This window comes from Trachurus trachurus (genome assembly GCF_905171665.1).
Source record: "Trachurus trachurus genome assembly, chromosome: 19".
NCBI lineage: Eukaryota > Metazoa > Chordata > Actinopteri > Carangiformes > Carangidae > Trachurus > Trachurus trachurus.
Genome location: NC_139913.1, coordinates 16,700,001 through 16,726,578, shown reverse-complemented (window position 1 = coordinate 16,726,578; position 26,578 = coordinate 16,700,001). Strand labels below are relative to the sequence as shown.

Below are 26,578 nucleotides of genomic sequence, written 5' to 3'. Positions count from 1 at the left end.
CTGAAATGCATGGCTCAATTTACCATGATGCATTAAGGTAAATTGAGCCACCCACAAAAAATGCATTTAAATTAAAAATAAGTAAGCTTAGCAAGAATTTTGCATTCTATCCAATGGGGGGAATCACAATGTGTATTATAAATCACATTTTTTATTGTAGATCTGTTTTTTTACGGAGTTATCAACCTTATCAGTTTCAAGTGAAATTTGTTTGCCAGGCCACTTTTCGCACACTTCTCCTCAGCAGGCTGGATATAAAGCATTGTCCCACCCACAACAGCAACCAGAGACCACTCAAATCAATTGTTTTTTGTCAAGTACAGTTGTAGCAACAATCTGAAATCATTTACAGCCATTGCCTGTTAAAACTTAAAAAGCTAGGAGGCTCAAACCTTAACTGGCTCATTTTACCTGATGGCCCAATTTACCTGATGTCACCCTATCTAATCATTAGCCTACACTATAGCCTCTTATAGCCTACCACTTGCAAAATGATATCTTTAATGAATCACAACAGGATACCACTACCCTGAAAGCTGGCAGAAAGACTGTTTCATATTTAAGCAGATGATGAATGTGTATGGATGTGTTATAACTAATAACATTATGGATAATGCAATGCGATCAGAACAGTCAAGTTTTGGTAGTTTTCTGTGTTGCTTCAGATCAGTGCATGACTTTGACATGGTGATGATGACAGCTGAACTTTTAACCATGCCTCCCTATGGCCTGCAGGTTTATTTGTGTGAGACTTGAATGCAGCACTGTCAGATGCCAGAATCAGATGCCAACTATCTGCTTCAGTTTGCTATTGGTGTAGGCCTATTCCTCTTCATAGACCATTAATTGATCAGAGGAACCAACACACACCGTCACGACCTGGGGGGCGTTTCCTGGTGCGCCACCCCGTGTCAATGTGCGGCATTGCAATAACGCGCTCAGCTCATGAGAAGAAGTTTTGGCAGGTCAACCAAAGTAGCTAACATTAGCCAGCTGAAGTAACTAAGCATCACACTTGGTGGATTAATAGGATGCTAAGACTAGCGTGGCGCTGGTCGGCGTCCAGAAATAGCTGTGTTGAGCCCGCACGCCGTGTCACTGCGTGTATCTGGGGAGCGGACGGTTGGCAGCAGAGCTCGGGGGGCAACACACGGTGTTTCAGACTCATTCCCCACCCACCGAGCGACAAATCACCGCTGCACCACCTCCAGCCGGCCTGCTGCCACCTGAGGTAAAGCGTCCGGAGGCTATTGAGTTACTATCTCTAACTAACGTTAGCTTTAGCTCTGCGTCACCTGGACAAGCTGACGCAAATATATCTAATTTAGCACCAAAACACATCACCATTGGCTGTAGTGTTACTTGTGAACGGTGCTTAACGTTATATGCGAAACTCCCATGCAAATAAGACTATTTTATATGTTTCCATACTTGAATATTACGACGAGGCATATGTCTGTGTACGAAAACATTTAGCAATTATTCAAATGCCCTGTGTTTTTATTCGGTACAGTTAGATAAGCTACGAAGTATCATTTGTTATCTGCAATTTCTCATAGCTCTAATGGTTAGCTTGGCTGTGTTTACATTATCATGTAGCTAACCTCTGTGTTGTTAAAATGTAAAAATATAACAGATACGTAGTCTGTATGTTCATAACTATTCAGCCGAATTACAGGACATTGTCTAATATTTCGGATTAGGTGGCCAATCATGTTTTATTTGGTACAAACATTTGCCAAAAAGCAAAGTCATTTTAAAAACAAGTGATATTGAAACGGAATTCAGCGTGACTCTATAAGCTAATGGCTACAGCGCTGCTAAACATGCCTCTGCTGTTATCACCTGCTAGACAGCGTGTTCACTGTTTTCATTGGGATGCATCGCATACTGTTAAGGTATTGACTGTAGCCTAAATGTTGCCTTTTTTTGTGGATTGGTGTTGAAAGATACACGTCATGTGACTGTCAAAGCAGAAAAAAACACAGCTGTTCTAAAAAATATTGATTAGCAATGACTCTCCACTACATTTAATTACAGTAAGCCACACTAATGAGCATGCATGCTTTGCACAGCCCTGTAGTCCTACATTGTTTGTTGTTTGTGCTTATCCTGCTATATGTCATCGCCAGGCACACAGGATTTTGGACACATTTCTTGTTCTGTGTTCATATTGCATCAGCATTTCAGGCAATGGCAGTTGTGTAATAATGACTCAGTAACATAACCATCAGGGGGGATCATATTCACTAATTGGCACAGTGTTTTGAACAGGGACAACTGAAGGTAATGCAATTATTTCTTTTATATAGTAGCTAGTGTCATTCTTTATTAACATATCTGAGATTTTTTTTCATGAACGCCGGAAGATGTTAAAACACCACAATAATGAATTAAACAGCAACAATACGACAGTTGTTCCTTTGTTACTGTGTTTCTCTAATTCCCAGCTCTGGGATAGGCTACCTGAAATGAAGGTTTGCCAGTAAACACAGATTCACATTACAAGTATGTTTGTGTCTCTAGTCCAACTGTCTTCATGAGCATGGCATCAGGGGGTGAGGGCCCATCTTCCACTCCTCACAGACACACCAACAGGTTAGCCAAGGAGAGGTCACCCTACCTGCTACAACATGCACACAACCCTGTTGACTGGTGAGTGAGTTTAAACTACAGAATTGCACACACTCTGAATCCAGTATTACTTAACAAAATCTTTGTATTAGGTACCCGTGGGGACAAGATGCTTTTGACAAGGCCAAGAATGAAGACAAACCAATCTTTCTATCAGGTAAGGGGATGCTTTGATTCCAGATAGCGACATGTTTTCACTTTGGGGATATTTTACTCAGAGCCTCCTTGTGTTTCAGTATGATCAAATCTGTTTAAATCACACCAAGATAATCACTTTTCACATGATTGCATGCATACTGACTTACTATAGTTGTGTTTGTTTTGGAAGTGAGTCATCTATTTATTGTGAATATCCGTCTTGTCTCCACCCACCAGTGGGCTACTCCACATGCCATTGGTGCCACGTTATGGAGAGGGAATCCTTTGAAGACGAGGAAATTGGCAGAATCCTTAGTGACAACTTCATCTGCATCAAAGTGGACCGAGAAGAGAGACCTGATGTGGATAAGGTCTACATGACCTTTGTACAGGTGTGTGTTTACGTTTACATTTTCTCATGCTGATCACTTTTTCTTTCTTCTGTTAACACAGTCTCGTGACTTTTGGTTGCTCGTGTCTACAGGCAACAAGTGGAGGTGGAGGATGGCCCATGAGTGTTTGGTTGACCCCTGAACTTAAACCTTTCATTGGAGGCACCTACTTCCCTCCTAGAGACCATGGAAGAAGACCTGGTCTCAAGACAGTCCTCGCCAGAATCATGGAGCAGGTAAAAAGCTTTTTCTTGTGGAGAACGTCGGTGCCAAACCAGTCTTGAGGTTGCCAAGCAACCAGCACAAAATGTTCCAGCACAGTAGCCCTTAGTAAACCTGCATCTTCTCATTTTTATACCTGGGTCTTGTAAGGACAAAATACAACATGTTGTGATGTATAGTGTATAGTGAAGCTTTAAAGGGATAGTTCAACATTTTGGCAAATTGGCCCATTGCCATAATCCCTATATAGTTTTATGAGTAGGTTTGTTACCTTTAATTGTTGGTGCAAGCTATTTTTAGAACAGCGGAGCAGAGCCGCGAGCTGCTCAGAGCTACGCTACGGAGGAGAATTGGAATTTCTTGGTTTCCCTCATCAAATACACAATCCAACAACTCCAAAACACTCTCGTGGACAAGTTGTGACCTGCACATTCACCACGCTATGAGAAAATAACGAGATGTTACGAGGCAGAGTTGTTTTAGAGGTAAATTCATGCAAAACCTGATGTGCATTCCTGTCTGGGGCAGTTTTTCGGCAAGCAGTCTCTGCATTTGCCTCGAAAACAACATTTATCTCGAAACGTCCCGTTATTATCTCATAGCGTAGTGAATGTGCAGGTCACAACTTGTCCACCAGGGCGTTTTGGAGTCGTTGGATTGTGGATTTGATGAGTTTGATGAGGGAAATCAAGAAATCCCATTAGCCTCCGTAGTGTAGCTCTGAGCAGCTCGTGGCTCTGCTCCGCCGTTCTAAAAATAGCTTGCACCGACAAATAAAGGTATGCCACCTACTGCTATGACTATAGGGATTATGGCAATGGGCCAATTTGCCAAAATGTTGAACTATCCCTTTAAATGTGCTTGTAGGTGGATCTTTTTTTTTAACCTTTGGACAGAGCTCTGTTTTAAGTCTTAATGCTGACTTGGAGTAACTGTTCCTTAGCTCCAGCTTCATATTTAATGGACAGGGCAGACAGTGGTATCACTCTTTTAATCTAAGTCCCAGCAGGAAAGACATCAACCAAATGCCAAACTATTCCTTTAAACAATACGTGGATATCTTTGGATTAAATTCAGGATGCATTATGGTAAGTAACATTAGTGGGGAAGAGAAAGTCTTGCAGTATCATACATGAGGACAAAGTAAACAAATCTATCTTATCTTCAACTTTATGCATGTTTATGAAGTACAGTACACGGTACAAGATATTTTGTCATTTTTTTCTCTGCCTGGTGCACCATCTTTGTCATCCTCACATGACGATAAGTGTGATTTATATTCCTCAGTGGAGGAATAACCGCTCAGGTTTGGAGTCCAGTGGGGAGAGGATCATCGAAGCTCTAAAGAAAGGCACAACCGTGGCTGCAAACCCAGGAGATAGCGCTCCCCTGGCCACAGATGTTGCCAATCGTTGCTTCCAGCAGTTGGCCCATTCCTATGAGGAGGAATATGGAGGCTTCAGAGACGCCCCCAAGTTCCCCACACCAGGTACACGCAACATACCATAAAGGGATAGTTCAACATTTTGGCAAATTGGCCCATTGCCATAATCCCTATAGTCATAGCAGTAGGTTCGTTATCTTTAATTGTCGGTGCAAGCTATTTTTAGAACGGCGGAGCAGAGCCGTGAGCTACTCAGAGCTACGCTACGGAGGCTCATGGAATTTCTTCGTTTCCCTCATCAAACTCATCAAATACACAATCCAATAACTCCAAAACGCTCTGGTGGACAAGTTGTGACCTGCACATTCACCATGCTATTTAAGCAATATCACACGAGAGGGAGTGCTGTTGTACTGTATATCAGCACGGCTGTGATTCGGTCGTAGGCACGAGGCCGTAGGCCGAGTGCCGCAGATAATCACACCGTGCTGATATACAGTACAACAGCACAACCTCGAGTGTGATACAACAGTGCTACGAGCGCATTTTAGAACCGTAATAAACTACAAGAGATTATGATTTGTTTGTTTATTTAATCATTTATTTGGCTCCGCCAACAGAAATAGTTCTGCAACTGGAAGGGAGACAAGGCTGTTGCCAGGCAACACATAAACAGTTCATACTAGCTTGCTACGAGCTACAAGCTTCTCCACCGAGCTGCTTCCAGTGCTGGTTCTGGTTCTGAGCCCGTGTCTGATTAGCACCGCAGCAACAGGACCAGCGTGAAGATACAGAGACGCTATCGATACCGTATTACATTTGTTTATCTGCTATGTAATCAATATAAACACAGTTGAAGCTAGTAGCTGAGCTACGTGGCTAACAACAGCTAATGCTAATATCAAAACACATCACCGTCAAAACGTAGTTGCCCCCGCGGCGATTTTTTCCCCAGCCGGGTTTAGTAGAGATTTATCGCCAATTAGACGGACCAGGTCAGGTCCAGGTTTTAATGTTCAGGTCCGTTTATAACTGTAGCAGCAGCAGCAGCAGCAGCAACAGCAGCAGCAACAGCAGTAGCAGCAGAGAGATGGGGCAGCTCCTGTATGGGGAGCGTGGCTCTGACTTAGCTCCTGTCCAGCTGAACAGCGGAGTGATTATGTCTGTGAAAAGTCCCAGTGCTGTTATACTGTATATCAGCACTATGGAATGTCTCGTTGTCCAATCAAATTGCTCGGTTGGGACCAGTCGGAACTAACTGTTGTATAATAGATAATAACATAACGTTACGAGACAGAGTTGTTTTCAAGGCAAATGCAGAGACTGCTTGCCAAAAAACTGCCCCCAACGGGAACATGCATCAGCAGTTTTGCATGAATTTACCTCGAAAACAACTCAGTCTGGTAACGTTCTGTTATCTCATAGCATGGTGAATGTGCAGATCACAACTTGTGCAGGTCACAACTTGTGCAGGTCACAACTTGTGCACAAGAGCGTTTTGGAGATGTCGGATTGTGTATTTGATAGGGCTGACCCCAAAAAATCAAAGCTTTGTTCGTTGCCATGGTAATCGATCATGAAGTCCGTGATCGATTGTTTTTTTGTTTTTCCTTTTTTTCCTTTTTGACACGGTTCTCATCGGCAATTAAAATGAGTAGGCTACTTGGCACCTGTCTGATTTTGGAGATTTGCAGTGTTTTTTTGCCATTACTTTCATTATTTCCGCTACGATCCCCCCCCCCCCCCCCCCCCCCGGTCGTCGTCTCACTCTTATTCTCTTCTCTCTTTGTTTCTTTCTCACGTCGTAGTTAATCTGATGTTCCTCATGTCTTTCTGGTCTGTAAACCGCTCCACCACTGAGGGGGTGGAGGCTCTTCAGATGGCCTTGCACACACTCCGCATGATGGCGCTGGGAGGCATCCATGACCATGTGGCACAGGTTCACCAGTCAATTTAACTGATTTGCAATGCAACATAAAATGAATGGCTACTATTTGTACTTCATTCGATTTTCAATTGATTATTTGTTTTATTCATTTTTAATTCAAAAAAGACAAAGTGTAACCAGTCCCAGCTCCTCCAATGTGAAAATGGCTACTCTGTCATGCCTGATAGTAAACTATTCTTGGGGTATGAACTATTTTCAATTTGTGTGGGCTTTGGAACATTGTATTTTCCTCTGTTTAAAGTAAATGATTATCATATTAACTTATATTAATATTGGTAATAATTATAACATGCTCAGTGTGTAGACATATTCCACAAAGATATGAATAAACAAATGACATTATTGTTTTATTTTGATTTAGAAATGATAAAGTTTGATGACATCAGAGAGGGTCATGTTTTCAGAGCAATCTTGCCAGTGTAACATAGACAAGTGTAACTAATGGGAGCTACAAACTCTCTCTCTTTCTCTCAGGGTTTTCATCGTTACTCTACAGATTTCTCCTGGCACGTACCACACTTTGAGAAGATGTTGTATGACCAAGCACAGCTGGCTGTAGCCTACATAACTGCCTCCCAGGTGTGTATATTTGTCTCTATATCTGACACAGTAACTGTTTCTCCATCCCTCTGCCTCTCTGTTATCCAAGTGATTTATCACCATATTACGCTGTCAGCATAAAACCATCGCTATGCGACTTGGCAAACATTTGTTTAGTCTCAGAGTAAATACAAACTCTTGTAATGACAGTGTTGTTGCTGTTGGGTAATTTGTTAGTATCTTTGATTTCCATTTCTCTCTCAAAAAACCACACACATTTTAAAAAGGAGTAGATTTATTCAATAACAAGTTCCCGTTGCACAAACCAGATATAATGCTGCAATAAATTGTGTAATCTAAATGTCACTTTTTTCTTTTCTAAGGATTGTAGGCTTGGCTGGCCGGTATTTAAGATATACAAAGGTTTATTAGGGTGCAAGGCAAATGCAAATGCAAATACACACGCATAGATGCTGTGCATGTGTGTAATGAAGGTGTTGCTGCAGTTAATATCCTGCATATAAATCACAGTATGGTTAAGGTTACGTTAAGGTTGAATCATGACTCTTAGCAGGTGCATGCTCTGTGTTTCTGCTTTCCCAGGTATCAGGTGAGCAGCAATTTGCAGAAGTAGCTGAGGACATACTGTGCTACGTCTCCAGAGACTTGAGTGACAAGGTGAGTCATCTGTAACCTTATTACCACCTCTTTGTGTGTACATGTGCATGTCTTTGATTTTTTTTTACAAGGGAACCACATGTCCTCACCAATGGAAACAATGTGAAGGGAGCATTAAGAAGACGCAGGAAGTTAGTTAAGTCAGGCTAAGGTTTGGTTTGGTGTTAGGATGTGGGTTAGTGTTAATGTTTTGTTTTGGAATGCATGCTGGCAATGGGAAGTCATTAAAAATCGAGCAATATAAACTGTGTGCTGTGCCTATTTTCTCTTTTGAGAAAGTGCTAACATTAGCCATATATCTGACCAAGAAATCCTAAGTGTGTGTTTGTGTGCATACATTGTGTTCATACATCCTCGAGGGGAAGGGGGTTGGACCCCGGTGACAAATGGCCTCTTAAACCCCTGCTCTCCTCTGTGGGTGAACCCTTTTCCCCCCTTTGATTAATGAGTTGACAGCAGCGAACAGGGCACACAGTTGAAATTACACTCATTGAAATCATTATATTTCTCAAGATTTATTACATAATTATACACTAATGAATGAACGCTGCAGAGGTAATTTACTATAGACTTCATGTTTTCTTTGTGCTACAGCAGCTGTGATCTTCTCTTATGGAGGAAGACTCTCAGTTCTCATCATGACTAAAAGCATTGTGTATATGTTACAGTCAGTCAGACCCTTGAAGTTATTAATTCAATACAGTCAGTTTTATCCAGTTTACTTGTCACAAGGAGACGTATCTGTAAAAACAGTTTGTAATGTTTTCGGTGGCTTTGAGAGAACACTGTAAAATCTAAATAGAATATCTGATATTGTCACTTTATCACTTTCACTGCTTTACCTGTTGAAATGGAAACAGACACCTACTAATACGATTGACAGCTGCTCCTAGCACGGTTTGGTTTCATATGATGGACAGGGTTAGCTCATCACCTCACATGATTATACTTTCATGTAATGTAGCCTACAGGTTTAAGTGAGTCATCGAAAATATATATCTTTTAGCATTTAACAAGAAGAAAAGAAGAAGGATTTTAATATGAAAAAAAAAAAAAACTTGAATATGTTTTTTTTAAAAACACATCTTCAGATCAGCACAATATGAAAACTAGTAACTGTTTTTTTATTGTTCTGGCTCATCCATAGCCTGTTTTACGAGTTCATTCTGAACCATTAGTAATCCGATTTAAAACTTAATTTGTGGTTTGAATTATTTTCCACAGCGTCATGACTTCACTACAATAAAACACACAAGTCAGTCACAACATAAAACCTAGTCATCTGCTTTAATGTTATGGCTGATGGGTGTGCAGTGACAAAATAAATGATAAGCACAGGATTAACACACACAGTGGCATAAGATGAGAAGTAGAGAATTGTACTACAGGCCTGTGGTATGCAGAAACATTTATTAGGTAGAGAGGTCCAAACAAAAGTTATTATGTTGATGCTGTTGGGTGAAAAAGTAGTAATGAAAAGTTGTGGTGACCAGCAGGTGTTTTTATTCTTGCTATTTCCGTATTATATACAGTATGTATTTCATTTTTAAATCATCTCAGCTCCTTGAAGCCTGATTTCCCTTCTGTTTTTTTCCTGCCTTTACTAAGTCATCCTTCATAGATCAGAGCCAGCTATTATTTTTTTTATTTCACAGAAGCTCATCATTAACCTGCAGCTGTCACTCTCCTTCATTTCCATTTATTGTCTGAAACAGTCTGGGGGATTCTACAGTGCAGAGGATGCAGACTCTGTCCCAGCATCGGGGGGGCGAGAAAAGCGAGAGGGGGCTTTCTGCGTCTGGACAGCCTCAGAAGTGCGGGAGCTGTTGCCAGATGTGGTGGGGGGCACCAGCGGAACCTCCACCCTGGCAGACATCTTCATGCACCACTATGGGGTCAAGGAGCAGGGCAATGTTGAACCAGAACAGGTACTTTTTTTTACATCACACACTGCTACAGTACTGGTGATTGGACTGAAAGATTAAACAGTGGATGGATGAAAGGACATTTAAAACCACTCTCTATGCGGCTGATTTGATTGAATGAACCTGAAAGTAACACCTCATTATGAGCTCATCACTTTTATCTCATCCGGACACTGATTGAAGCTAATAAACCGGGCCACTAAGGCATTAACATGACAGTTGTTGCAGTCACTGTGAGTTCATTTCTGTGCGTGGTCTCCTGTGCTGTGTGTTGCCAGGACCCCCACGGGGAGCTGCAAGGCCAGAATGTGCTGATTGTGCGTTATTCGGTGGAATTAACGGCCGCTCACTTCGGCGTCAGTGTCGAGAAAGTCAATGAGCTCCTGGCCTCTGCCAGAGCCAGAATGGCGGAGGTGAGGAAGGGTCGGCCACGCCCACATCTGGACACCAAGATGCTGGCCTCCTGGAATGGTAAATGTCAAGACATAGAACATACAGCAACTAGATTATTTATTATTCATAAATGTCATGCCAGAAAGATGTAAAGTATTGGCATTACTAATAAGATTGTGGTGTTAAAATATTTCACCTTATCTCTGGGCTTAGAAAGTGACAAAGAACAGATGTTCCTGTATCTGCTTTGGCTCTCTGTTTGATAGACACGTACAGTACAGATTAATTAGTCCACTGGACACTGTACTGGATTTTACAGAATGTCTAATGAAAATAAAATGAATTGACAATTAATTTAATTATAACAAACTAATCATAATTAGTTTAAATTACACATGTGCAAGGAGGTGTATACCGATCAGCCATAACATTAAAACAGGTGACTGGTTTTAATGTTGTGAGCCGTGGAGGATAAATTAAACTACAAATTAACTTTCAAATCAAATTAGTAAAGACGTATACACCAATCAGTCACGGCAATAAAACCAGTCACCTGTTTTAATGTTATGGCTGATGGTGTATATGCTCAGTAGCATGACTTAATACCTCCTGCAGCCTGTCCAGATAAGCACTGTTCTTGGTTTGTAAATCAGCTGACCAGGTCAAACAAGGCTGAAGAAACACAAGTGTTTTATTCATGTTGTTCACCTGATTTATGTGAACTCACTCAGTGTGAAAGTCTGCTTTCTGTTTCATCATGTTTGTACCACCCTCCCTCCCACTCCCACAGAGCAGAAGAGAGACAGGTTGACAACTTGTAACTTAAAGTGCAGTAAAAGCTTTTCAACAAGTGTTACAAATCCTTGTAAAATCAAATATGGACAGATACCAACCCCAAACATCTGAGAGTCTGGCCAAAGTATGAGTATATTTTAAATGCATGTAGTCTGGCACTAGCAGCGATTTAGGCATGATATACTCTGTATGTATGAATCTGAGTCTCAGCTTCCAAAGATTTACTCAAGTGTTTATCATTGGTAATGTCAAAAAATGTGTGTAGATTATTATGGAGACAGTAGTTGTCACTTTGCCTGAGTGTTAAACCACTTTGGACGCTCATCAGCATTGTTTGTCCAGCAGTTTGTCTCAGATGTGATTAAATACAAAAAGAGAAAGCCCACCACACGCGCATAAATACACACGTACACCCACAAATCTCGCTACCAGGCCTGACGTCGCAAGACAGAGTGTATAAGTGAGGTAATGAGGCTCTGCGATCCCAAGAACTTTCCAATTAGACACAGGAGTCTTCTTCTCCTCTCTAATGAAGAAACACCTCCGTTAATCACCTGTTCTCAGCCGCAACACTTTGAAGACCAGACTGTGCCGTCACCAGACTTTGATACGCTACATGAAAGAAGAGTGGTGGAGGGAATGAGGGAGGACGGGATGGATTTAGAGAGCAAAGAGGGAAGGAATGGGAAAGAACAAGGAGAAGTTCAAAGAGTTTGGAAAATAACTAAGCTAACACCAAGATGCAGCTACACATTGGCTCCTCGGTGGATAGAAGACTTGTCTTAAGCTGAGCAACAGTCATTTTTTTCTTCCTAATCACCCCACCACGTCCACCAACACCCCCTCTGTTACCTCCTCCTCTCCAGGTCTCATGCTTTCGGCCTATGCTCGTGTCGGAGCTGTGCAGGGGGACAAGGCCCTGCTGGAGAGGGCCGTGCAGGCTGGCAACTTCCTGAAGGAGAACCTGTGGGACGCCGAGCAACAGACCATCCTCCGGTCGTGTTACCGTGGGGAACAGATGGAGGTGCAGCAGATGTAAGACACTGATGAAGTTTTTGTATGACTATAGTGTATGAAATACTGTATATAGAGGCCTGTGAAAGCTGTGATTCTAATAGTTGCTTGAATATACTTTGGCATGGAAAAGTTTGGGCACCCCTGGTCAAAATATGTTCTGTTAAAGGGATAGTTCAACATTTTGGCAAATTGGTCTATTGCCATAATCCCTATAGTCATATGGGTAGGTTAATTCCCTTAATTATCATTATGTATGTTGTTTTAATATCAGCGGGGCAGAGACGTGAGCTGCTCAGCGAACACAATGGAGGTGAATGGTACAGGTCCCCTGTCCCTCATCAAACTCATCAAATACACAATCCAACAAATCCAAAATGCTCTTGTGGTGAAGTTGTGACCTGCACATTCACCACGCTATGAAATAATAATGTAACATTACGAGACAGAGTTGTTTTCGAGGCAAATGCATAGCCGGAACTACATTCCAGACATGGCTGCTGAGTGGAGTGATTTCAAAAGCACAAATAGTAACGAGTATTTGCTTCGTGTGCCGTTATGTTACATAATTATACATGATTATTTCATAGTGTAGTGAATGTGCAGATCACATGGAGGTGTTGGATTGTGTTATTGATGAGTTTTTAGGAACAGGGGACCTGTACCGTTCACCTCCATTGTGTTTGATGAGCAGCTCACGTCTCTGCCCTGCTGATATCAAAACAACATACATAATGATAATTAAGGGAATTAACCTAGCAGCTCAAAACAACATGCACCGATAATTTAAGGTATATGAACCTACCCCTATTATGGCAACAGACAAATTTGCCAGAATGTTGAACTATCCCTTTTAATGTGAACAGTTAAGCAAGTGGAAGATGAAATTATCTCCAAAATGCATAAAGTTACAGATGACACAGTCCCTTTACTGTACAGTTTAAAAAATATGATATTTTTAAATTTCCGTCTTTTCAAAATGACAGAAAAGGGAAAGGGCCACAGCAAAGGTTTGGGCCCCCTGCATATACTGTACCTAGTAGCCCCCACTTTGGGAACTATCACAATGTGTAAATAGTAAATATCTGATAACTTGGTCAAAGTTATCTGCGAGCTCAAGTCTCCTGGGTTTCCCGTTCTTTTGCAGGCTGCTGCTTTGTTTCCCTTTATCACTCTAAAATTGTAGAAAACAAAAGCAATACACTGATATTGCTTCAAATATTGCAAAAGAGTGTTTCATAGTTAACTTTATGCCTTTTGGAGATCATTTCAGCTTGCACTTGCTTAACTGTTCATATCAACAGAAAGTTTGCCCAAGGGTGCCCAAACTTTTGCATGCCACTGTACTGCCTTCTTGAGTCATTTCTGGGGACTTGTTATAGTCAAATGTTTCAGATTGTTTCCACATATTTTGAACTTGTATTTTGGCTTAAAGTGAAAGAATCCTTTGAAATAACCAACAAATTAAGTCCTTTGTTGCTTTGTGGGTAAAGCTAGTCCAGGGCTTTACATACGTTAGGAAGTGAAGGCCTCGTTTTTGATCTTAACCGTCAATTCACCACACGTACATGCCCTTACATCGAAAGGGCTGTTGATTCTGTGATTGTTCCCTTTCATAGTTGCTGCCAAGAAATCGCTCCCTTACACAATTTCAGTCTAAGTAATGGCTGGGGGACAAAAAACCACAGTTCTTGTTCAGTGTGAAAATACATTTTGAGGTTTATCACTGTGCTGCTTTTCCTAGCGTGTTACAGCCACCTGTCAGTGGAAGAGTGTGAAACACTCGGCAGGAATTTAAATGTGTTGCGTGTTTGAAATACAAACAAATCAGAGATCCCCTCGTCAAAACATTTCCCCACAGTGCCACATGTGAACTGGGACTCAAAAAGGGTGTCATTAACTCGTGTCAAGTACCATAATTGGAACTGGCAGCTGATTAAGAGGCCGTTGTGGAAGCTCAAACAACCCAGTCAGTTGTCTTTGGGAGGAATGCATTAATATCAACTTAAATCCCAGATTTAATGATGTAGCATGTTCTGTGAGGAGGAGTTTGACGTTAAATACAGGAGCGCTAAGCAGCTGCACTGTGCTTGGATGACATGTTTACATGTGAACAGGAAACTAGAGCATCGGGATGAATGAGGTTACGGCAGGAAATCAGAGAACACGTTGACATGAACTCCACTAACTCGGTTACTGCAAAACTGTGTTTGCATGCACAAGCCAGTAATTACATTTCACATCTACCCTTCTAGCTTATATTTGAAACAGGATTGGCTTTATTTTAAGTGGATTATAGATGAGCCTGTTGACTGACATATGATGTTCAAGAGTTATTTTCTCCTGGCCAAAGCTTTTGTACCAACAGCACAGCGAGAGGGAACATGTGGTTCTTATTTGCTGTTATACCATGGTCTGGGTGAATCCTCGATTCTGATTGGCTGCGGGGTGTCCATTAAAAAGTGTTATTACACGGCTCTATTGAATGCTGCTCTCTGATTGGTCCAGCGCTGCGTTCTGCGGTCCGTTATTTCTGAATAATGACCGTCGTCAAGTATAACAGACCGTTGCTAGGGACGGCGCTCTGATCAGCGCAGCACAGAAAAGAGAAACTATGCAGGATATTTACATTGTGTTTCATTTTTACCGTCATTAAACAGCTTCGGACTAATAGCGATGTTAGATAAATGACTTGTAACTTGTTACAAGGAGAGTGGAGGCTCCTTCCACATCGTGGCTGGAAACCAGACCTGCTGATCAGAGCCTCTGACCCGGTGTCACAGCTCTCTGTCTCCTCTCATCTCGGTGGCACCGCGGCTCCGCGACACAAACGCACCCCGTAAACAGTAAAGTTAATCTCTTGTTTATGACAGATACGACTACACACAATACACACACCGTAACACGTGTATGGTAATCTATCGATCCACTGATTGATTATCAAAGGCTTCACATGCACGAACGGGAGGAGGCTCGGCAAAACAGCGGAAGTGACCGGTCTTGCAGATTCGCTAAATTATGCAATTTTAAATCAATGAAAGTCGTATTTTGATCAGAATTATGTTTCAAATTAATTATTTCACTCGTAAACCGTGTAATAAGCGGGATAATGTATAGTTGGTCGGTTGTTATGGAGAAATAAACCCCTTCATGTTGTATGAAACCCTCCCTGTCGGGGTTTATTTCTCCATAACAACCTCCGAACTATACATTATCCCTTACATAATGGACACCCATAAAGATGTTCCGGTCAAATTGCCTGATTACGTTCTAAATATTACTGCGCTGGCTCAAACGCTTGTTGGTAACCACGGCAACGGACACTCGGACCAAAACAACTTTTTTTTCAGCGCATCATGGCACTGGAGTCTGTAAACACACAAGCGGTAAGAAGTGCACTGGCCGTCTGAAAAACTTTGTGTCACGTAACATTTAAGCCATCACCTCACCATCAGGCTGTGGCAGAGTCACTGGCTGCACGCTGCGGTCACAGCGGGTCCCTCTTTTTTTTTCTTTTATCGCCGACGAGAGTTATTAAATAGTCCGCTCAGCCGCATATTGTGAAAGACGTATGATTTTAACGGTAAAAACAACATTAAATTATAAGTAATTGATTTAATATGTATTTATCTCGTAAGTGACCATGGTATAAGCGGGATAATGCCCTTCGAGGTGTCCGATTATCAGAGATTAATGGACTTCGCGGAAGCAACCGTCCTCCGCTTCGCGTCGGACGGTTCACGCCTCCGCGTCGTCCATTAATTTCTGATAATGGACACCTCGTCGGGCATTATCCCTTACTTATTGATAAACCACAAACACTAAATTGTTAACACTTATCCTAGTTTTAGTAATGTCATTGTTGAGCTAAATATGGTCAAGAAGTAATGTTCCTCCAGCAAAAATTCTGCTCTAACCAAGCATTGTTTCATTTCTTTCTTTTTGAAAAAAATATATTGTTGGGGCTTTTTTTTGCCTTTATTTGACAGCATAGTTGAGAGAGACAGTAAATGGCGAGGCAGAGAGAGGGGGAATGACATGCAGTAAAGGGCCGCTCGATGCAGGATTTGAACCGGGGCCGACTGCAGCGAGGACTGTAGCCTCTGCATATGGGGCACCTGTCAACCCACTGCACCACACAGCGCCCCAAGTATTGTTTTATTTCTTAAAGGGATAGTTCACCATTTTGGCAAATTGGCCCATTGCCATAATCCCTATAGTCATAGCAGTAGGTTTGTTTAATTGTCATTGCAAGCTATTTTTAGAATGGCAGAGCAGAGCCGCGAGCTGCTCAGAGCTACGCTACAGAGGCTAATGGGATTTCTTGGTTTCCCTCATCAAACTCATCAAATACACAATCCAACAACTCCAAAATGCTCTGGTGGACAAGTTGTGACCTGCACATTCACCACGCTATGAGATAATAACGGAATGTTACGAGACAGAGTTGTTTTAGAGGTAAATTCGTGCAAAACCACTGATGCTTTGTTTGATGAGGGAAACCAAGAAATTCCATTAGCCTCCATAGCGTAGCTCTGAGCAGCTCGCGGCTCTGCTCCACCGTTCTAAAAATAGCTTGCACCAACAATTAAAGGTAACAAACCTACTGCTATGACTATAGGAATTATGGCAATGGGCCAATTTGCCAAAATGTTGAACTATCCCTTTAACCCAGCAAAAAAGAAACAGTATTTCTTTTTTGCATGACATTTTACATGATGTTTAAGAATCCAAACATAAGACCAGGTCATAAACTGCATAGACTCAATGTGTAAAATTGATAATGTTGTTGAAAACCGAACCACTGTAAACAACTGATATCATCCTATTTGCTTTCTGCCCACTGTCAGCCCTTCATTTATGTGCTTCTCTCTGTGCTTACATGTGCAGTATTTTAATACAGTGGAATTTCCAATAATCTATTCTATTCTCATTTGAAATAGTGATTGAAATGTGGTCCATTAAAACTACATGTTAACCTCTGAGCCATTTCCCAGTGGCTAATCTGCCTGGCGAAAATCCTGGTTTCAGAGCTGCAATGTTATCTGACAACATCAGCACACATACATAATTAATTTTGATGCCAATTAATTTTGAATGAGCAATGGCCAATGGGGGAAACTCACATGGCAAGTCAGAACTGTGATCATTTAACTCCATCACTATCTCAGTCAATCCCTCGCGGACATTTGCAATTATAGTGCTGGCTCTGCTGTTGCGGTCCGGCTGATAACCAGGTTACATAAGTATATGTGTTTACTGATTGGCCATTGTTTGCATTCAATCCTGGACCAGACTGAGAATGTACTTGTAGCATCACAACACATGCTCACATAAATACAGCCTCCTGTTGATTGCCCAGGTGTCCTTGTTCTGTTGGCCAGCCCTGCGACCTAGTTAGTGTGAATGAACGAGTGTGTGAAATGCAGGCGAATCAGCAGAAAAATATGCCACGAGTCCCACAACACACATGATGAAATGCGTACAATTTTAAATACACGCATGAACAGAAACACAAGTGTTACCCTAAACACTCTTGGCCTTGTTCCACAGCTTCTGTCTCATTCATAATTGTCTGATTCAGGGTGGTGTCAGCAGTGAGAGTGCTTACCAAGGCCCTTTTCTCAGGTCCTGTTTAGTTTCTATCCATTGGTAAATCACTCATACTGGGAAGTGGGAACATGTGGACTAATTTACCAGGAGTAATGGTAGGTGCTGAGACTAACTGGGTTAATAGGCTGTGGAAGTGTTTGAGGAGCTGATGCAATAGATTTTCCCTGGCCCTCTCCTGGCCTGTGTGATTGAGAGTCTTACTATTGTCTTCTGCAGCAGAGGTGAGGCCTGAGAATGGGAGCACCGAGGCAGGCCCACTGGGGATGGGTTTATTTCTTCATTTTCTGCATTTACCAGAGATCAGAGTCCTTTTTCTCTGTAGATTCCGTTGAAATGTGAGTGACAGGTTGTGAACTTTTGTTTTGTTCCGTTTAGAGAATCAATACCCAAAACAAGCCTGCTGAGACCAAGCAAACATGGAAGTGCCAAAAAACTGCAGCTCCACAAAGGCCACTTGAGGCCATGTGAGTCATTGTCTGTGGACTCTCATATTTAATGGCAAACTTTACAGCAGAAACAGGCATGTTAACTGCTTCACACAAAATACCATTCTCCTCCATGACATCTGTGCAGAGATGAATCTATAATTATTATTTTAATTTTTTTAATTAAGCCTTAAAGTCATACAGTACATGATTTGGAGTGTGACTGCTTCTAGCGACTCAATGCAACAGTGTTGTTCATAGATTAGTTATTTCTTTCTTGAATATTGATGCTTTGGCAAAAAATGTTTTTTTGAAACTTTCATGCTAATAAATGGCTTAAAGAGGACTAAGATCTATCAGGATGAGGTTGAACATGCAATGAATGACACGTTGTCACGATCCTATACATCCATGCCGGTACGTACAGTATATTACTGTACTAAAGAAAACCAGTTCAATCTATTTTTAGTCCTTTGACATCAGATTGGTTAAATATTTGTTCTTATCAAATGGCTATTAACTGAAGGAACAGGTCATTATATTTATGTTGTGACAGCCACCTGAGCATTTAATTGGATCTAAGGATGTAGGTATATTACAAAGACAGGGGATTTCAGAGCTGAACCTGAGGGCAACCCTGTGGAGATGAGATGTGATAAGGACCTTTGTCCTTGCCATGACACACTGAAGGGATTCCCAGTGAGATAGCATTCAAACCAAGAAAGCGCTCGCCCGAGATGCCCAGAGTACAGATAGCAGGATGCGGCAGTTTAGCGTATCAAGGTCTGCTGCTGATAGGCCCTGCAAGATAAGAGCTGAGGACTGAGCTGCAGCTCAGGCTGCTCTAACGGCCTCACTAACAGACAATATCGCTGATTCGCTGAATAAAGCCCAAGGAGGCTGATTTGGGAGAGACCTGCGATTGTGATACTTTGATAAGAATGGAAGTAATGAGACCAGTCAGTGTTTCTCAACTTAAGATGGCTCAAGTCAGAGCTCTGTGGCCATTTTTCTTTTTTACCAGCTTTGTGAGTTGGAGGGGGATGCAGGCTCATTTTAAAGGGATAGTTCAACATTTTGGCAAATTGGCCCGTTGCCTGATCCCTATAGTTTTAGGAGTAGGTTCTTTACCATTAATTGTTGGTGCAAGCTATTTTTAGAATGGCGGAGCAGAGCCACTAGCTGCTCAGAGCTACGCTACGGAGGCTAACGGAATTTCTTGGTTTCCCTCATCAAACTCATCAAATACACAATCCAACAACTCAAAAATGCTCTGGTGGACAAGTTGTGACCTGCACATTCACCACGCTATGAGATAATAATGGAACGTTGCGAGATGGAGTTGTTTTCGAGGTAAATTCATGCAAAACCGCTGATGCACGTTCCTGTAGGGGGCAGTTTTTCGGCAAGAAGTCTCTGTATTTGCCTTGAAAACAACTGCCTACATGCACAACTTTTTCAATCAACCGATCCGTGGACCACTTGGTGCCGAGCTGATCACGGATCAACAATGATCCGTTGCACCACTAGTCAAGACCTGAAGTGTCAATAGTGTAGCTCATCCACAAAATCACCCAGTTGTCTTGGATGGTAAATGACAACTACAGGGACTTTTACTGGAACAGTCACTGTGCATGCTACTATAAGAGAACCATTATGAAGCTATTATTATAAAAGTGTCTCAGGGTGCTATGACACGCTACACTGACAAGGCGTTTTATCTTCGCTCTCAGGGAAATGAGTCATGTAACATCGACTATTAAAGGTGTGAATGAAAAGGCTGTTTAATATTTGTTAAAGGCTCTTACAGTTTTTGGTTTGTGTGTCAGCGATGCCCCCCTCGAGGTCTTGTCTCAGGCCGTCATCCCTGTCCTATCCCGTGCGACACGCCACTGTCTACCTTCCACTTATGACTCAGTCTGGCCGAGATAGGCCCAGATACGACTCCTCGTCTCCCCGTGACCTCCACACGCACTTCGTCTCCTCTGGAGCTCCCTCCTCTTCTCAGCTTCTTGATCACCAGCCTCTCCTGACACACTGACACAGCATTATCTGGCTCCCTGTCACCATTCGTTCCCCTGCACTCACTTATACGGGGGTGCCGTTGTGGAATCTTGGGTGGGGGGTTTGTTGGGCCGTAGATGTGGTGAAAGAGAGAAGCTGCTATAATGGTACAGTTTAGAAAGTGAGTCAGAGTTAGAGAGGAGAGTTTGGTGATGCTATACTGACAGCAGGAAGGGAACGATTGATACAGTTTGGTCACGACTACAAACTCCAGGTGTAGTCACGAATTTAAAGAGAGGTAGAAGAACAAGTTGAAATAAAAAATGAAATGTTGGATAAAAATTGAAGAGAGTATAAAAGTTGCAGGAAAGGATCCAAGGATAAGACGGATCGAGAGAGATGATTCTCACTGATGCCAGAAGGAGTTGGATTATTTAACTGCAGCCATGTTTGTCTTATTAATGATCTTTATAACCTAAAACTTCAAAGACTGTGTGTACACATATGGATTTCTGATGCCTTCTGTATGCATTTTCACAGGGAGAAATGTTTTAAGGATGAATTACATGTGTAGCCCAAGTCATTCCCTCATGCCTTTTATTACTTACACAGAATAATGTGTGTGTTTCTGTGCTGTCTCAATAGATTTTCTTCAGGGCTGGTAACCAAGCATTTGGTAAATTAAAGATGAGGAGAAAAAAAACAAAGTGAACTAGTTCACCAGCATTGACCCATCTCAACATCTATCAGTTAATTCATTCCTATTGAAACATGTCCTCGTTTCTGTTCTTTAGATCTCCACCTATCCCCGGCTTCCTCGACGACTACGCCTTCATCATCTGCGGCTCATTGGACCTGTATGAAGCCACGCTGCAGACGGAGTGGTTGCAGTGGGCCGAGGAGCTGCAGCTCCGTCAGGACGCACTGTTCTGGGACCATCAGGGAGGAGGCTACTTCTGCAGCAATCCCAGCGACAGCACTGTGCTGCTGCAGCTGAAAGAGGGTGAGGGATAATAGAGCCACATTATCACCAGTGATCTCATATCAACCATCTCGATCTAAGGACAAGTGCTAATGAGATTAATGAGATTCATCACAGAGGTAATGAAATTTGCCTCATAAGAGACGGCAAATTCTGTTACTTAGCTGCCCTTCTTACAACAATAGCACATTTTGATCCGCAGCCTCTTGTATGAGACATTAACATCTCAATGCGATGAGGCATCACAGTTGGATCTGTGGGGCTGGGAGAAAAAATCCAACACTTGTTAGCTTCAAAGTGATTTACAAATGATAAGAATAGATTTTTGTACGCAACGACTGATGTCATACTCACTGTAAAAAGTCTAACTCAGCTGTGAGAGCATAGTGTAATATCTGTAAATAAATACAATTATAGATTTACAATAGATTAACTATTAAGTAGACTAGTTGTATTTATTAGTATTTATTTGTACTGATAGTAATTCCAGATGCTATAGGCAAGTATTTGACATGTAAGTGAATTATGTTCATACAAAGAGTGAACAAAAACATTATTTTTAATGATATCATACTTGTATACTTTCACATTCTTTTGAACAATTCTTTATTATGAAAGTGTTTCATGAAATTTAAAGAGATCTATACAATTTTAGTTGAAATTAATAGTAATTTTGATTCTATTTTGCTCATACAAGACTGTATACTGAGAGGGAACAGTTGAGAAGGTCATTTTACACTTCTGATGTTTCTTTTTGTGGTAAAATGGGGAATAAAAAAAGAAAGTACATGTAAAAGAAAGTGCTACAGGAATTAATTTGCAAATATTATGTTCCTGAACAAAAAGTAGGGGAAAAAAAGAAAGAAGTAAGTGTTGGTATCAGAAATGATTTGTTCAGCAATAATTCACTGAAGGTCTGTACAGATGTAGTGTAAATCCTTTGAGCTGATGTTGAGATATTTAGCTGAACAAGTAAGAACTCTGATCTGCTGGTGGTAAAGGGATCACCAGTGTCGGTAGCGTTCATCCTTTAGAGACAATGAATCTCTTCACAACATTTTGGAGCAATCCCTCCAGTAACTGTTATTTCAGTTTGAAGCAAAGTGATGACCTGAGTAGAAAATAAGCGAGGTATTGATGCTCCTGCTACTGGCTGGGTCTCTAATAGGTTGAGAGATGGAAGGGGGGGAGGATTGATGGACAGGCTGAGGATTAACAGTGCTACTGCAGCAGCATACCTCTGTGGCTTAGACAAGTTCAAAGATGTATGGATAGCTCAGACAGATGAATAAATGCAGGGGTTGAGGTGTCCACTGCGGACAGTTAGGTAACATCAACACAATGTTGTAGTTTGATCAGAGCGATTTGAAGGAACAAAAGAAGCATCAACAAGTGACTGTAATTTATTTAGGAACAGAAGGGCTAATGCATAGGTGTAATCATTCATTCATCTTTTCATCCGTCTCTGTCTTGTCTACCTACACCCTTCACCTCACTGATTGATCCTGAGCTTAACAAGATGGAAGCTCCTGCAGTAATACTGTTGCCAGCTTCACTCCATCGCTACACTTTTAACCACAGGAGAGAAGATGTGCAAGGATGGATGGATGGAAAGATTAGTAGCTAGAGGATAAAGGAGAAGAGCAGAGGAATATTGACCTTCCCCATCTCCCCCCAGCGCTATGCAGCCCTCTTCTTCATGAAAGCAGTCAAAGGCTGATACTCTGATTCTCCTGGTACTTTGATCAGCAGAGCTGTCAGATCTGTCTCATGGTCCATCTGCATCTGACAGATTGAAACAGCATGCACAATGTACAGTGGGAACCTGAAATCCCTCAATTTACCTCAACTTCACTGTGAACTTGACATAACATTTCACCCAAAAAATAACTGAATTGTTCAAGAGTAAGAGTTGTTCAAGTACAGTGTTAAAAGTTGACTTTAATGTAACAATGTGCAATCACCTATCATCAAACTGTAACCCCAAATCGGACTTGACAATATTTTGCAATGTTACCAAAATTGCAATATGCTCAAATGCAATATTCAAATCACTGGAGTTGCTCTATACAGTATGTTCATTACCTTTAATTATTGGGGCATGTTGTTTTGAGATCTGCCAGGCAGAGACATGAGCTGCTCAGCGAACACAATGGAGGTGAATGGTACAGGTCCCCTGTCCCTCAAAACTCATCAAATACACAAGCCAACAACTCTAAAACGCTCGTGGAGAAGTTGTGACCCGCACATCTATGTAACATTACAGTACAACACATGAAGCAATTACTCAGAACTACTTTCGTTTTTGAAGTCACTCTGCTGAGCAGCCGTCCCTGGAATGTAGTTCTGGCTACGTATTTGCCTCGAAAACAACTCTGTCTCGTAATGTTACATTATTTCATAGCGTGGTGAATGCGGATCTCAAAACAACATGCACCAATAATTATTAAAGGCAATGAACCTACCCCTATGATTATAGGGATTATGCCACATTTGCCAAAATGTTGAACTGTCCCTTTAAAGTCAATATTTGTATGATATAGTAGTTGATATCACGTAGTTATGTAGTTTTTAAACAAATATTCTGTATAAAAATGAAATGTATTTGACTTACTCTATTGTAATATACAATATGTATTGAGTTGACCACTCTTAAAGCAAATTACTTTCTCTCGCTCTGTAGTGGACAGATTATATAATAGAGAACATAATAGAGATCATGTGACTGCAGTGCAATGCATACAATAATTCAAACCTGCAATGACCTACAGTATAGGGAGCCTGCTGTCTTTACAAATAAGTTTTATTCAGCAATGTAGTTTAATGTAACAAAGCCACAACACCTCATGCTGTCCACTGTAATACAGTTTCTCTACTGAGGGAGTGATGGATATAAATATAAATGGATGTAACCTTGACCCTTTTTCAGCTGCCAGTCCACTCCTCCCAAGTTATGACTGCTGGCAGTTCAGAGAAGCTGACACCTTGTAGACATGCAGACATTTACTTTTCATCTGTCAGACCCCGAGATCTGGTTGCCTGTTTCTTTTCTGTTTTTCCTCTTGAGCTGCTCCGTCTGACAGTGGCCATCTATTTTAATGGCTTGCTTCTCCCGCTTGTATTTTTTTTTCTATTCTTCTTCTCTTGTCATTTCCACTCAACTTAATATCTCTCTCATAATAGAGTATGCGCTGTCAGTAGGCCAGTCTTTTACCCGGCCTAATGGAACTTGTATGGTGTCCTCTCTGGTGTCTTACCATATTTGGAAAGTTACAACATTTCGCATGGCTCCTCTGCACTGTTGCACCTACAAAATCCTCCAGAAAGGATGAGAATTCTTGCTGAAGTTTGTCAGTTTAATGTTTGAGGTGCTTTGGTCTTTTTTCCCACCTTAAAAAAACACACTCGCAGATACACACACAAACTCATGTGCCTGTGACAAATAGCTTAGTGGAAGTAGTTCAGACGGACGCAAGATACCACAGATGGGAGGGGCAATGACAAAAAAGGCTAATAGTGATTCTTGTTAAGAACTGCTGACAGATTGCAGATGATGGTTACGCGCGTGCGTGTTTGTGTGCCTGTGTGCCTGTGTGTGTGGGAACGCCTGTCGCGCCATCACACCTGCATCTGTGTGTGTTTATCGGAGTTGACATGTGAGAGGTTTCTCATCTGAGAGGATTGACTGTGCCATTATGGTGGTGGCGCTGTGTAGGGTTGAAGCCCATTAGTGACGCTACAGCTGCTGCCGTGTAGCCTGTCACTGCAAGAAGGATTACCCCAGCACTCGGCCACTCTACGTCTCACCACACTCCCCTGTGTGGATGTGTGTTTGAGGTGTAACGTTGAAATGATATAGACTCTGTTGTTCTGCTCTTATTTAAACAATTCAGCTGTGTTTGTTTTAAAAAAAAAAAATGTTTTTCATCTCCTGTGACCTAACTCAGCTGTATTGCTCCAAAAAATTTAGACATGTCAGCTGGATGCCACTTCACTTCAGAAACATCAGCATCAATATATTTATTTTTATCAATATAAGAACAATAACAATAACAATGTGAGTAGTGTGCAACAGTAGTGCATTTGTTTCTGGGCTATGCTGTCATTGTGTTGTCACTTTGATGAGTCTTACAGTGTGGGTGTGTATTTGGAGACATTTCTGTCACGGCTTAAGATGTGTGTGACCTCTTTCCATGGGGCTCCTTGTATTAAATTATGTACAGGATGTGTATAAGCATACATACATGTGTACGTGTGTGCGTGTGTGTATATACAGTATGTATAACATACAGTTATATATGAGTGTGTGAAATGAGGTAAGCAGGCAGAGTCTCTTGCCTTTACTACAAATGCATACTACAGTATATGTGTATGGTGAGGCATCATCGCCATGGGGCTGAAACATACCGTACTGCTCAGATCGATGAAATCAAATTATTGCTTCAGTTGTTGATTTATGTGCATGAGGAATATTGAACGTGTAGTGTACAGCACAATGTTTTAGTGTATGTATACAGTACATGTTAGCGTGAGACTGTGTGGAGTATATTCTTTGTTCTTTTTAGTTTTTTGCCTTGAATTGCTGTTTGAGATAAAAGCGGCTTGTCTCAGCTAGCAACACACACACACACACACACACACACACACACACACACACACACACACACACAGACAGATACACACCATTCAGGCCCAAGCATGGGGGTAATGTTAAGCAGCAGACATAAAGTGAGATCATAGGTCATGAGAAGATCACCTCCAGACTCTCAGTGGACACTGATAAGAGATAAGGACCAATCACTTAACAGGGCTGAGTCATGAGGTCGTCTGTTGGGCCCGTCACATCACACTGCCATGGTTGTGTGCTGGGAGGTGATGGGATGGCATCGAGTGTGTATCTTAAGTAGTCTGCTGTCTCTCCAGCTCGTTTGACAAATTGTAACTGAAAACTGAATCACTTGGACTGGAGGTCTGGAGAAAGAGTACTATATCTGAGCATCTTCATTTTATTTTACTGTTTGTATCCTTATTATCATTTGTAGTGGACTAAGTTGCGTTTTGAAATGTTTGCCTCTACACAGTGTAAAGACATAGAAGTAAATACCCTGTCCTCATCTCACTGGGATGAAATGGAATATAACTGTGCAGTAAGGTTTGCTGTCGTTGCACAGTGTGTTCCACAAATGCTGATAAAGAACAGAAAAGTATACTGTGCCTTCAGTTGAGTTTATTTACTTTGACGGAAAAAAATATATACACAACAGTTTATGTACAGACAGTTAAAGCAGTTATTTTTATTTTAACAACAGATCATAAAAAATGATTTCCTCATATCTCTGGGGCTGTTTGTTTGTTTGAAAATGAATGTGCTGTGCATCGACTAAATTTGTACTGTAAACTGGCAAGTCAGTGCTTACACAACAGGAAGGAGACATTTATAAGGGTATTTTACTGTACACTGATTAACTGAAACATTATAACTGCGGTGGAA

General features: G+C 41.5%; 1 protein-coding gene across 1 annotated transcript in view; it reads left to right on the top strand.

Moving 5' to 3' along the window:
* The first annotated feature begins 958 nt into the window (after window positions 1–958).
* The window catches only part of spata20 (spermatogenesis associated 20), a 54,773-nt gene continuing 29,153 nt past the window's right edge, over window positions 959–26,578 (top strand). The window contains exons 1-13 of the mRNA XM_083993792.1: window positions 959–1,231; window positions 2,527–2,655; window positions 2,727–2,791; window positions 3,010–3,164; window positions 3,257–3,400; window positions 4,674–4,875; window positions 6,579–6,709; window positions 7,193–7,297; window positions 7,862–7,936; window positions 9,652–9,864; window positions 10,140–10,332; window positions 11,916–12,084; window positions 20,900–21,108. Of these exons, the coding sequence (XP_083849918.1) occupies window positions 1,032–1,231; window positions 2,527–2,655; window positions 2,727–2,791; window positions 3,010–3,164; window positions 3,257–3,400; window positions 4,674–4,875; window positions 6,579–6,709; window positions 7,193–7,297; window positions 7,862–7,936; window positions 9,652–9,864; window positions 10,140–10,332; window positions 11,916–12,084; window positions 20,900–21,108 (1,990 nt within the window). The 5' untranslated portion in view covers window positions 959–1,031. The remainder of the gene's footprint in view (window positions 1,232–2,526; window positions 2,656–2,726; window positions 2,792–3,009; window positions 3,165–3,256; window positions 3,401–4,673; window positions 4,876–6,578; window positions 6,710–7,192; window positions 7,298–7,861; window positions 7,937–9,651; window positions 9,865–10,139; window positions 10,333–11,915; window positions 12,085–20,899; window positions 21,109–26,578) is intronic.